This window comes from Macrobrachium rosenbergii, chromosome 9, assembly GCF_040412425.1.
Source record: "Macrobrachium rosenbergii isolate ZJJX-2024 chromosome 9, ASM4041242v1, whole genome shotgun sequence".
NCBI lineage: Eukaryota > Metazoa > Arthropoda > Malacostraca > Decapoda > Palaemonidae > Macrobrachium > Macrobrachium rosenbergii.
This window is the reverse complement of record NC_089749.1, coordinates 44512007-44525984: the sequence shown is the minus strand read 5'-3', so window position 1 is coordinate 44525984 and position 13978 is coordinate 44512007. Positions and strand designations below refer to the sequence as shown.

The window sequence follows — 13978 nt, the reverse complement described above, 5'->3', positions numbered from 1 at the left end:
CGTGCTGGTATCCAAAGAGGATCTCAAGACAGCGCCACTCCAGCCAATGACAGGCTCTCCTAAGAGGATTCACCTTAAGGAAGGTGCAGCGCCCTTTGCTGTCCACACGCCACGTCAGATCCCCTTCGCTTTCTGAAGCCAAGTCAAGGAAGAACTAACTCGACTCAGTGGTGGCCCAAGGGATCATCAAGCCTGCTGGTGAGGAACCTTCAGATTGGTGCCACCCCCTCTTCGTGGTAGCTGAAGCCTCAGGTGTGTGCATCATCGTCGACCTCACCAAGCTTAACAATCAAGTCTCCCGACCAACACACCTTTCTCCAACTCCATTCCCTGCCATCTGCAATGTTGATTCAAAGGCAAGGTATTTTACCACAGCAGATGCCTTATGTGGATATTGGCAGATGAAACTCGCTGAAGAAGATCAATATTTGACACTATTCATCACACCGTGCAGCTGATTCAAACACTATAGAGGACCAATGGATTTCACAGCTACTGGTGATGCCTTCTGCCTCTGCGGTGACATGGCCCTTGAAGGTATGCAGAATTGTGTTACGGTGGTGGACGACATACTACTTTCTGATGAAGATTACTTCACCCATCTTCTGCGAATCCAGGAGATGCAAGTTCAAGATTACCCTTAACAGGGACAAGTTTGTAGTCGCTGCACCCTGCGTGTCATTCTGTGGATACCAGCTCTCAGGAGAGGACATATCAGCTGATCCTGGTAAGGTCAGCGCAATCCATGACTTTCCCACTCCGACTAACTTGACTGACCTTCGATCGTTCATGGGGTTGGTGAATCAGTTAGCCGAGTTCACCCCAGATATTGCCGCTGCAGCTCTCAACCTCTGCGTCCTCTGATGAGCCGTAAGAGAGCATTTCTTTGGACCCCAGACCACGTTGAGGCATTTCGTTGAGTCAAGGCTGCTCTTGTCAGCCCACGCGTCCTTGCCTCCTTTGACTCAGCCCTGCCAGTTATTCTCCAGACTGATGCCTCCCGCCTCTATGGGATTGGATATGCCCTCCTACAAAACCATAGTAACGGCAGACTTTGTCTAGTTCAGTGTGGCTCCCGCTTCCTCACAGATGCTGAGTCTCACTATGCCACCATTGAGCTGGAGATGTTAGCTGTGATCTGGGCTATGCCTAAGTATCGGTTATACCTCACAGGCCTCCAGCATTTTACCCTCATGACAGATCACCGACCACTCATCCCAATTCTTATCCACTATTCACTCGATCCAGTCGAGAATCCCCGCCTTCAACGTCTAAAGGAAAAGGTTGCACCTTATCTTTACACAACAGTGTGGCGAGCTGGCAAGCAGCTCTGCATTCCTGATGCTTTGTCATGAGCCCCAGTCAGCCATCCCACTCCAGAGGATGAAATCACTTGTGCTGATGCTGCAACACACCTAAGGAGTATTGTGACTGTCAATGCCTTCACTTCGGAGGAAGACAGAACTCTCCAGGAACTCTGCGCTGCAGCAAGAGCAGACCCATTATACACCTGTCTTCTAAACTGTGTGACTTCAGGATTCCCCTCAAACCGTTATGACCTTCACAATTCCTTATTACCATTCTGGAAATTGAGGGACACTCTTTCAACTGATGATGACCTTGTTCTTTACGGAGCAAGAATTGTGGTTCCTTCCGCCCTTTACTGTCACACTCTCTCCTGTCTTCATGACAGTCACCCAGGTGTAGAAGCCACGAAGTGGCACGCTAGACAGACTGTTTTTGGCCAGGCATTGACTTCGACATCACTAGTACCGTCAGAGCCTGTGAGTCTTGTCAGGTGTTGCAGCCTAGTCTCCAGCAGGAACCCCTTTTGAATGATGACCACCCTACAAGGCCCTTCGAGTCTGTCTCAGCTGACTTTTTTAGCGTCGCTGGGAAATCCTTCCTCGTCGTCACTGACTGACTCTCCAGGTGGCCTGTTGTTGTCCTGTGTAAAGGTGGCACCACTGCCTCCAACACCATAAGGATCTTTTGTCATTACCTCAGGGAGGTTGGTGTTTCCCTCCGTCTTAGGACTGATGGCGGACCGCAATTCACCAGCCAAAATTTCTAGAATTTCTTAAAACGTTGGGGTATCCACCATGTGATGTCTTCACCGCATTTCTTGCAGTCCAACAGCCATGCTGAAGCTGCTGTAAAATTCATCAAGCACCTGATCCTCAAGACAATATAGACAGTGAGGAGTTTGATTAGGGCCTCTTGGAACTGCATAACATCCCAAACATTACAGGCCACTTTCCAGCACAAATCTTGTATGGCCATCCACTCTGTACCTGTCTACCTGCTCATCCACAGTCTTTTTTCAAAGGAGTGGCAGGCCAAGTCAGAGGACTGTGACCATCATGCAGCTGCCCGCGCTGAACAAGTGAAGCTACAATATGATCAGCATGCCCGCCCGCTTCCCAGGTTGAACATTGGTCAAACAGTAAGGATCCAGGATCCGACTTCCCACCGCTGGGACAAGGTTGGTGTCGTTATGAACTGTGGCAGATCAAGGGAGTACGAAGTGCATCTCCCCAGTGGCTGTGTTCGGTGGCGTAATCGCTGCTTTCTGTGTCCAGTGCCACCCCCTGGTGATGACCCTCTTCCCCATATCCCTGTGGCTCCTTGCACGGACATGGAAAAGTCTTTAGCATCTAACCTTCCAGTGGTCCCACACAGATCTCAGAGGCTTAATGAAAAGAGCCCGCTCGAGATGGAACTACAAGCGTGAGGGGGGAGGGAGGTGTAGATAAATGAAATGTGAGACTGTACATTAACTACTATTTTACTATGCCTGTACTCATTACATTATCATGTACCCTTTACAATATATACCTGCTATGAATATTACTGATGTCTCATGTATAATAAATACACCTCCTGTGTACTTTATATTATATTTTTATGTTTCATTATGAATATGGCAGTGCCACAAGGATATGGTATCATTGTATTTTTCCTGCCTCTGGCCATTGCATGAATTCAATGTATTGTCCAGTCTTCACCCGTGACAGATGTCTCTCTGTCCACTTTTATATAAACACTCAAATGAACCTACTAGCTTATACATCGTGTTTCCTTCCTCCCTTCAAGAGAAACAGACACAGGATGTAATAAGCCCTATTATGGCTAGATAAGGAGTCTCCAACATAGTGTAATGTCAGATCTCAAAAGAGTTGGTGATTTAGATAACAGTGTAATTTAGAATTAATAATATGTTTTTAACAATAATGTAGTATGTGATTGCACGTTTTGTCTCCCAGCAACATGTGCTCTGTACTCGTGATTTTGTACATTGTGTTTTGCTTCGAGTTGTCATCGCAAAAGGTAACGTGTTGACAAGTAAGAGGATAGCATTCAAGTCGTGTAAGATTTTGTCTCATACGAGAAAAAGACTATTGATTTCGCTATGTTTCATGTGCTGTTCTTAAAACCAACTTTGGTTCCTCGTCTTGTTTTAAAAACATTCCACTCATGATTACCCAAGTGCTGTCTGTTTTGATCATGTTGAGATTCCATTAAGAGCTTCGTCCCGTACAATTTTCTGCTTGAGTCACATATGCCTTTTTGAGAGCAAATGCACATGTCTTGATCGATTATGTCATGTTTTGTAAGATTGTATTGCTCTGAAATAAAAGTTTTTGCATTATAAAAAGTTCTCTGTTCTGGCAGTGCGGTGTGTGTGCAGGGGGTACTGGTATGGTTCCCAGGGGATTAGAGAGGTAATCGGACTGTTGGTGACTGGTCAGTCATGATTCAAACTCAGTTACCCCACAAAGTCGGAAGTAACTGGATGCTAATGTGCCGGCCTTATCATGCAAGAAACTGGATGCTAATGTGCCAGCCTTATCATGCAAGAAACTTAAGTCTTTTTATTTCGTGTGAGATACAGCACACAACACTGGGAAAACACTTGAGGGCAACACTGTGTCACTGAAAGCACACACACACTACACTTGAAAAAGCACTGCACACTGAAACGCATATGTTATCCCTATAAAATCCATGGCATCTAACATGTGATGGCGGCATTGTTCGTTGTCTTCTGGCATTAATTATAAACACTTGTAAATTCATATATCACTGCCCATGTTGGGGACTCCTTATCAAGCCATAATAGGGCTTATTACATCCTATGTCTGTTTCTCTTGAAGGGAGGAAGGAAACACGATGTATAAGCTAGTAGGTTCATTTGAGTGTCTATACACAAGTGGACAGAGAGACATCCATCACGGGTGAAGACTGGACAATGCACTGAATTCATGCAATGGCCAGAGGCGGGAAAAATACAATGTTATCATATTCTCGGGGTACTGCCACATTCATAATGAAACATAAAAATATAATATAAAGTACACAGGAGGTGTATTTATTATACATGAGACATCGGTAATATTCATAGCAGGTAAATTTATATACTGTAAAGGGTACATGATAATGTAATGAGTACAGGCATAGTAAAATAGTAGTTAATATACAGTCTCACATTTCTTTTACCTACACACTATATACAATATTTCAACAATTATCAATATTACACATAACATATGATAACTAGAATGGTAAATATATCAAAATCATGGAAAGACACATTTTACAAGGCAAAATCAAGAAAATATACTTACCACGTAATTACATGATTGGAGCCCTCCTGCCTCTCCTCCGATGGACATATGGCATAAACAGACTGAAGTTGCCCGCTAAGTCATTCCTGGTATTCCCGTGCGTGGGCGGGACCAGTCATCTGCACTAAACTTTGAAGCGCTACCCATGAATTTTTTAATTTTAAGCTGCCGTGCAAGAGGAAACTATAGGTATGTAATTGCTTGGTAAGTATATATAAAACTTTATTTTATCATAAAAATGTCCCACTTGTTCCAGAATTGAAAATTTCAAAAATGTCCAACTTGTTCCATAATTGAAAAATGATATTTTAATGATAAAATAAAGTTTGTTCATACTTACCTGGCAGATATATATATAGCTGTATTTCTCCAAAATCCGACAGAATTTCAAAACTCATGGCTGCACGCCAGTGTGGCCAGGTGGTTAGTACTCATTCCCGCTGGGCTGGGTGGCGGGAATCGGGAACCATTCCCATTTTCTATTCAGATTTTCTAGTGCCACTGTCTCCTGAGGGGAGGTGGGTGGGCACTATAATTATATATATCTGCCAGGTAAGTATGAACAAACTTTATTTTATCATTAAAATATCATTTTGTTCATGAAACTTACCTGTCAGATATATATATAGCTGAATCCCACCATTGGAGGTGGGTAGAGACAGAATAGGATTTAGGAAACAAATAAATGTAGGCGATTGACGCCTTGGTTCCTTACCTGTTAGCATAGCTGACTTCGAGGTTACTGTCACCCAAGCCTGCTTCTGCTTTACTAGATTCTCCAGCAAGGTAGGGACCTATAAAGCTGGTGAGATCTAGATGACCTGTCCACGGGGGCGTGACCACAATGGGACTAGATCATATGACCATACTGAGAGGGAAAAGGAGCAACAACCAACCACCTGACCGAGCCTATCTAAGCCATTGAACCTAACATAGGCTAAAGATTGGGACGTCCACATCGGTGGCCACCCAACAACCAAGAATACAAAAACAAGATTAAAAAATACCACCTAACCCCTAAAGGATAGGATGAGTATTGCCCTCTTCTCCCAACATTGTGTCTGCGGAAACGTATGGTCCCAGCGAAGAACAGTCTTCAAAAGTTGACTTCACATCTCGTAAGTAATGCGAAGCGAACACTGAATTACTCCGCCAGAAGGTGGTACCCAGAAGATCGTTAAGAGACATGTTCTTCTGGAAAGCCACCGAAGTCGCGATGGCTCTCACTTCGTGAGCTTTGACCTTAAGAAGCCTCATGTCACCGTCTTGGCAGGAAGAATGAGCCTCTCTGATAGTACTTCTTAAAAAGAATGACAGAGCATTCTTGGACATTGGCAAGTCAGGTCTTCTAACCGAACACCACAGATTGTCCGCGGGCCTCGGCTTTCTTCGTCCTGGCTAAGTAGAATTTGAGAGCCCTGACAGGGCACAAGACTCTCTCTGATTCTTGTCCAAGAATCTCAAATCAAACCTTTGATTTCAAAAGTCTTGGTATAATGGGTTTGAAGGATTTTCATTTTTGGCAAGAAATAAAGGACTTAGGGGAGCAAACGGCATTAGGACCCCTAAAGCCAATGTGCTTGCTAATAGCCTGAACTTCACTAACCCTCTTAGCGTCGCCAGAGAAGTTAGGAAAACCGCCTTTCTAGTCACGTTCTTGAGAGAAGCAGAAGACAGGTTCAAAAGGACTCGACATCAGAAATTTCAGGACCACATCTAGGTTCCAAGGGAGGAGTCATGGGCCTAGGAACCTTAACAGTTTCAAAGGATCTCAAGAGATCGTGAAGATCCTTGTTGTCGGCTAAGTCTAGGCCCCTTGTGTCGGAAGACTGCCGACAGCATTTTTTATAGCCTTTAATAGTAGAGACTGCCAGTTTTTCTTTCTCCCTGAGATGCAGTAGGAAGTCTGCTATTTGAGGCACAGAGGTCGTGGTCGAGGAAATCCCGCTGCTCTTGCACCATCTCCTAAAATTGGCCCACTTCGATTGATAGACTGAATTAGAAGAGGGTCTTCTGGCACTGGCGATAGCCTTTGCCACTGCTCTCGAAAACCCCCTCGCTCTTGCCAACTTCGAGATAGTCTGAATGCAGTTAGACTCAGAGCGGGGAGGTTTTTATGGAATCTTTGGAAATGGGGCTGCCTGAGAAGATCTACTCTCAGAGGAGTGTCTTGGGAAGTCCACAAGGAAGGTCATGACCTCTGTGAACCAATCCGCTGCTGGCCAAAAGGGGGCTATTAAAGTCATCCTTGTTCCTTCCGACGCTGAGAATTTTCTGATCACTTCTCCCAGGATCTTGAAGGGAGGAAAAGCGTAAAGATCTAGGCCCTTCCAGTCCCAGAGGAGGGCATCTACTGCTAAGGCTCCTGGATCTAAGACAGGAGAGCAGCAAAGAAACCTCTTTGTTCTGGGCGCCGCAAAGAGGGGTCCACTAGGGGACGTCCCCATAACTTTCACAGATCCAGACACACCTCCTCGTGAAGGGTCCATTCCGCCGGCAGAAGTTGATGCTGCCGACTGAGAAGGTCCGCCATGGATATTCTCCACGCCCGCGATGAACCTCGTGAGAATTGTGATCCCCGAGCATGAGTCCAAAGCAGGATCTCCTTGCCAGGTTGAACAGGAACGGGAGCGAGTACCCCTGCTTCTTGAGGTAAGCTAAGGCTGTGGTGTTGTCGGAATTCACCTGAACAACCCGGCCTGACACTGATCCTCAAGAATTGAAGGGCTAGATGGATAGCTCTAATTCTTTGAGATTGATGTGCCAGGACACCTGTTCCCCTCTCCAGGTGCCTGACACTTCTTCCCCTCCTAGTGTTGCTCCCCATCCCTCCCTGGACGCGTCGGAAAACAACACTAGGTCGGGGCTCTGAAGACATAGAGAAACGCCTCCTGCCAGTAACAAGGGGTCGAGCCACCACCTCAGGTGAGTCTTGACAGACGGAGAGATCTTCATGGTCTCTTCCAGGTCCTCCTTGTTCATCCAGTTCTCCGCAAGGAAAAACTGGAGCGGCCTGAGATGAAGTCTTCCCAGGGAAACAAACTTCTCCAGCGAGGAAATGGTCCCCAGCAAACTCATCCATTCCCTCACCGAGCATGTTTCCTTCCCCAGGAGAGACGAAACTTTTTCCAAGCAATGCTGTTGACGTTCTTGGGATGGATACGCCTGAAAAGCCACTGAATCCATCTGAATCCCCAGACAGACGATGGACTGAGTCGGGATCAGATGGGACTTCTCTTTGTTGACTAGAAGTCCCAGGGACCGTCAACCCAATGTCTAATTTAGGTCCTCCAGACACTGAGCTTGGGAAGAAGCTCGAATGAGCCAATCGCCTAGGTAAAGCGAAACACGGATCCCCGCTAAATGAAGCCACCTCGCCACATTTCTCATGATCACTGTGAATATCATGGGAGCTGTGCTGAGACCAAAGCAAAGAGCTCGGAATTGAAGACTCTTCCCCCAGTACAAAACCTCAGGTACTGTCTTGACTGAGGATGTATGGGAACATGGAAGTATCGTCTTGTAAGTCCAGAGAGACCATCCAATCTCCTGGTCTTAGAGCCCCGAGAACAGACTGGGACGTTTCCATCTTGAACTTCTCTTTGACAATGAAGCGGTTCAGTCTGCTTTACGCCCAGTACAGGTCTCCAACCTCCCGACTGTTTCGGGACTAAGAAACAGTCGGTTGTAGAACCCCGGAGAGGCTAGCTCCTGAACTGGCTCCACAGCTCTTTTTGAGGCATCTGCTCCAAAAGATCTAAAAAGGATCTGTTGTTTTTCCCAATGGTAGGAGGGCGACAGATCCTTGAGTGACGCACAAAGGGGTGGCGAATCGAGAAAGGGGATCTTGTAGCCTTTCTCTAGAACTTCGACGGACCAGGAGTCCGCCTTTCGCTCTCCAGGCTCCCGCATATGAAAGTAGCCTGGCTCCACAGGTGTCTGGAGGTGTTGAAGATCACTTTCTGCCCCTGGGCTTCGATGGGGCTGCTCCTCTGGAAAAACCTCTCCTCTGAGTCGATTTCGAGGAAGAAGCTCCTCCATGAAAGGGCTGTTGTTTCTTCTTGGAGGACAGAACTGACGGCAGCGTAGAAGGGACTGAAGGACGTCTCAGACTAATGGGCCAGAAGATCTTGCGTGGCCTTCTCCTTAAGACTAGAAGCGAGGTCCTTGATTAAAGGCTGGGGAAGAGATGGCTCGACAAAGGGGCAAACAATAATTCAGCCCTTTGTGACGTTGTAAACTGACTTGAGGTGAAATTGCAGTACAAGGCCCTTTTCTTCAAAAGACCTGTACAAAATGGGAAGCCAGTTCCTCTGAGCCATCCCTGACGGCCTTATCCATGCAATTCAAAACACTGGATAGCTCCCCAGGCTGATCGAGTCGGGGCTTCTAATCTTGAGGTCCAAAGCACCCAAGCACCAGTCTAAAAGTTGAAAACTTCCATAGATCGGAAGAGTCCCTTCAGATGATGGTCGGTCTCGGACATCGTCCACTTAAACCTTAGCAGTCGACAGTAGGGACCTCCTGGAGCGTCGACAAGGCTGGCGAAATCTCCTTGAGACGAAGAAGGAACTCGAGAACCGACGCCCTCACCTGTCTCATACCACATGCCCGCCTTACTGCAAAGCTTAGAAGGAGGAAGGGCAAAAGAAGTCTTGCCTATGCGTCTTCGTTCCTCCATCCAGGCGTTAATCTTCTTGAAGGCCTTCTTCAGCAGCCAGTGAAGAAGTCATCTTCACAAAACCCCAGCGTTCTCCTCGCTTTGGAAGAGGCAAGCTGCGAAGGAGGAGAGAGAGGAGCCGAGGTTTAAACTTATCACCGAATAAGTCCTTAAGAAGACTGGTTAACACCTGGTAGTCGGAAGAAGAGGAAGCAGAAGGTTGATCAAATCCCGCAGGCTCAGATTCGCCAGAGACTTCTCCTTCATGAATGGGCGAACCACGAGGATCACAAAAGCTTTAGGCGAACGAAGGCCTTGAGGTCCACGTCACGGAAGAGGGATCTACTTTTCCTGCAGGATCAGAATGCTCTGGAGCGTCCCGAAGCGACTAAAGAGGCGCCCTGGCGGCGCCCTGAAGAGCATCCGATCGGAGCCCAACCTAGCGTCATGCTGAGCGCCCTGCCGAACGCCCTGCACGGCAGCGAGAGAAGCGTCTGACGAGCAGCTAATGAAGAGTCCTGGATAGCTGCTTGCAGCGCGTCGTGGATGATGACGAGAATCATGAAAGGGAACTCGCGAGCTGTGAGGACGACAGGGCGAAGAAGCTAGGGACGGTGTCAAGAAAAGGAGCAGGAGAAGGGGACTTCCTAGACTTCTTAATGGGAAGCCTCAAGTCCTTGCTGACGACGCGGTTCTGATTCCTTCTCGGCAAGAAGAGAGGCCAACTGACGCTGCATATCTCATAAGATACTCTTGGAAGGAGAGGTCTCATATCCAGGAGGAGAGGAGAACCTACGTGGAAGAAGAGGGGCGAGGGACGCCTTCTTCTTCCTTACAGGAGCAAGAACAGCCTCTCCTTAGAGCGACTGGGGTGCCTGCAAACGTCCTCCTCTGACGACGTTCTGGTCCTCTTCTGTGGCGGGAAAGCTTCAAAATCCCGCAAAGACGGAGAAAACTGGCGTGAAGCGTCTTTCTCTAAAGCTCCCTTCAGCGGCGAGTCCTTACGAGAATTCCACCTTACGAGGAGGACGCCGAGGACGAAAAAGCAGTCCTTAAGGATACGAGCCGAAGCACGATCCTCGCAGCCTGGGGGGTGACAACAGGACCTGCCGGGGCGTCAGATCGGTGGGAAGCCCCCAGAACCCTCTTACGGCTTTCGACATGCCTTCTCCTGAGTCCTGGGAGTCTGACAGAGGTCCAGGCCTAGAAGCATTATGGGGCCGATCTGACGCCCCCTCCACGACATTAGGGGAACACTACACTGCACAGCACTTTGAAGCGAAGACACTTTGTTTTCTAGAGCACGGATGGTGTTCCATGATCTCTGTCAGGCCAAACCCCGCAGACACACAACCTCAGGGCCCGCCAAGGCAAAACCACAGGACAGGTACAACAATGTCTACATTGGGGTTATCAGGTGAAGAAATAGAACCCTGACTCTTACACACACTCCTGGAGGAAGACCTCCTGATCCTGTCACGCTCTAACTTACGAACATAGGAATCATACAATTTCCAGCTCGCATCAGACAAAGGCTCACACTCTTTGCAGCGCATCATTGATCAAACATACATGCCCCTACACCATGCAAACTGAGTGAGGGTCTACCAGCTTGTAGCCTCACCTTGCACTCACTCACACAATATACTCAGCTAGCAGAACTAGTACCAGACATCATTCAAGAGCAGTCAAAAGCAAAATCATAAACAGTCCACAAAAAAGCGATGCCAATCCACAAGCCAAAGTCAAAACCAAAAGTCAAGAGAATATCAAGTGGAAAACTATGCAAGTTAACGAAACCAGATATGGAGGTACTGTAAACAGATGTTAACAGTACCGCGACAGAGAAAATCTGAATAGAAAATGGGAATGGTTCCCGATTCCGCCACCCAGCGGCGTGGAATGAGTACTAACCACCTGGCCACACTCGTGTGCTGCATTTTGAAATTCTGTCGGATTTCGGAGAAATACAGCTATATATATATCTGACAGGTAAGTTTCATGAACAAATTTCAATGTTCAAATGTGAAATATCAAATTCTAATGATATAAATGTAGTTATTTACCCAAAACACTCATAATCTCAAGTGGGTGATGGTTGAGATACCATTAGTTTTCCTTGCTTTCCCTAGTTTTTATTTTTCACACTGAAAGATTTTTCTTTCCAGTGTTAAATTGCCTTGTTACCCAAGCACTAGGCATAATATAAACACAGTTAGCCAGTTTTTGTAAAAGAAGAAAAAAAAAAGTCCTTTTTTTCTGGATTTTTTTTCACGAATAAACCTTTTCTTTTCCGAAAAAACAAGCTTTTTTTTTGAGTTGCAACCCTAAGAACAACCCTCTCCAAGACCTGATATGATGAAATATATTTTATAGTCTTACTAATTGCTAAAATTCACAAGTTGAATTACAACCATTTTGATTACATATATTTTTGCATTTTAAGAAATGTTTTTGTTGAAAATAATGTGTTAGTGAACATATGGTCTTGATTGTCCCACTATTTTATAACTGATGATCTTAATTACCTTACATTCATTTAACAGTATATTAAAATACATAATAATAAACTATAATGAATAAATAACTATAATGAAAAAATATGATAAAAGGAAGAAAATAAGTTTTGCTGCAGTAGTGATATTTGATTATGCTCCTGACCCCTCAGTTCTGAAATCAGAAAAATTCCCAAAACCGAAACACATCTGGCCCTGAGGATTTCAGATAAAGAACTGTGTACCTGTACAGTAATTCATATCAAAACAGATATAGAAAAAGATGATCCCTTTGCCTGATACCAAAGCTTATGGAAAGGCTACAGTTACAAAAGTATACCCTACATATATGTGCACTGCAAGCCTACAATAAATGCTCTATTCATAAGTTACTCAACTACTATTATTTTCTTTGTGTTTTACTTTTGTGAATTGTGTCCAATACACGTAATATTTTTCATTTCTTCCAACTTCCCTTAACAATAAACTACAATGTAAACTCTTTACACAACTAAGACACTACATTAACAAGCCTGTGTCTATCATTGCACCAGGTTTTTGCAAGGCCAACAAACCATGGAACTACATGTCGAATTCAAAACAGTATAGCAGACATATGATAAAATACATATATATACATTATACTGTACATATAAAATGCATTTGTATCTGTGAGTGTTTGTGCATGCTTTAATCCACATTTCAAGTCTGGCTACGTAGTTGATAAACGTGCTATGGGTTCTTATATGCAAACAACTGACCAACTTTTTTAAACTAAAAGTACCATAGTTTCATAACAAGTGGCATCATCTGAAGGAGAAAAATTTGCTACATTAGATTTGCAGCAAAATCTGCAAACTACATACATAAATCAGTAGTGTTTATTTTGTAATACTGTTATGATGTTCCAAAATGAACATATACATTTGTTACAGGATAATCTGCATTCTGAAATACAGGTACCCAAAATTCTCAGATACTGGTTTGCAAGTTAACAAGCCTTACTGTACTTCAGCAACTCATGTTATGCAGTTTGAATCACAGACATTTTCTATAGAGAAAAATTTGTAAAAAAAAAAAAAAAAGCAGAAGCAAATATGACACAAAAACTCCAAACTAATCGCACCTTGAAATTATTATACTTCAATAACAACCTGATTACCAGTAAAATTTTCATTATCATTAACAATGTATAACCAGAGTTAAAATTTTTAACCTTCTGGGATTGGTCAAAAGGGTTTATTACTAAAACTTATATTTGATATTTTTCAATAAACTGAAACTCCTTAAAGAGTCAACTACTAAAAATAAAATTCTGACAGTTCTGAAAAACTTCACAGATTTGTTTTCCATAATGTGACATTTGCTGTTAGTTGAAAACTAGACAACCAAATAAAATATTCTCAGGGTCATGTAGACTGTTCATCAAATAATTACACACTAAACAAGTGTGACTAATCTGATGATGAGTTGTTCTTTGAATGAAGAGCACAACAGTCTATTTTATTTCAATTTGTTATCAGGTTCACTGTTTAGAAAGCAAATCACTTATTTAAGATAATGATGATACCTATTACCTTTACTGAGAGAAAAAAAATACCTGTCTATATGCAAGACGGACTTCTCCAAAGGTACCTTCCCCCAATTTCTTTGTCATGGTGTAATGCTGAGTGAGTTGTACTGGATAATCTGCATCATTATTTTTTATACAGTCATGAAACACAAACACTGAAATTAAAAAGATAATTACCATCCATTACTAATGAAAAGACATTACAGTATAGGACTAAAAAGTAATTTGCAAAGTGACAGCCAATTCCTGCTAATTTTATATGCATTCAACATATGCAGTTTTTCTACATTACTAATCCAAATATATATATATATATATATATATATATATATATATATATATATATATATATATATATATATATATATATATATATATATATATATATATATATATATATATATATATATATATATATATATATATATATATATATATATATATTTATATATATATTTATCTACATAAGACTAGAATATAGCATTGTGTGTGGTTATGAAACCCTGTTAGCACTGTTCTAGATACTGTTGGTCTAAAGTTATCAAACATGAGTATCTTTTTTGAAACCCAATCATTATAACACAGTGGCATAAACAGTCTATATGGAAAAACTGTATCATTA

The 13978-nt window shown here is 43.7% G+C and overlaps 1 protein-coding gene across 1 annotated transcript in view; it reads right to left on the bottom strand.

Annotated features, from left to right (window-relative positions):
* Positions 1–13978, bottom strand: part of LOC136841751 (serine/threonine-protein kinase Chk2-like) — a 129341-nt gene that overhangs the window by 62005 nt on the left and 53358 nt on the right. The window contains 1 exon segment of the mRNA XM_067109009.1: positions 13384–13511. Within this exon segment, the coding sequence (XP_066965110.1) occupies positions 13384–13511 (128 nt within the window).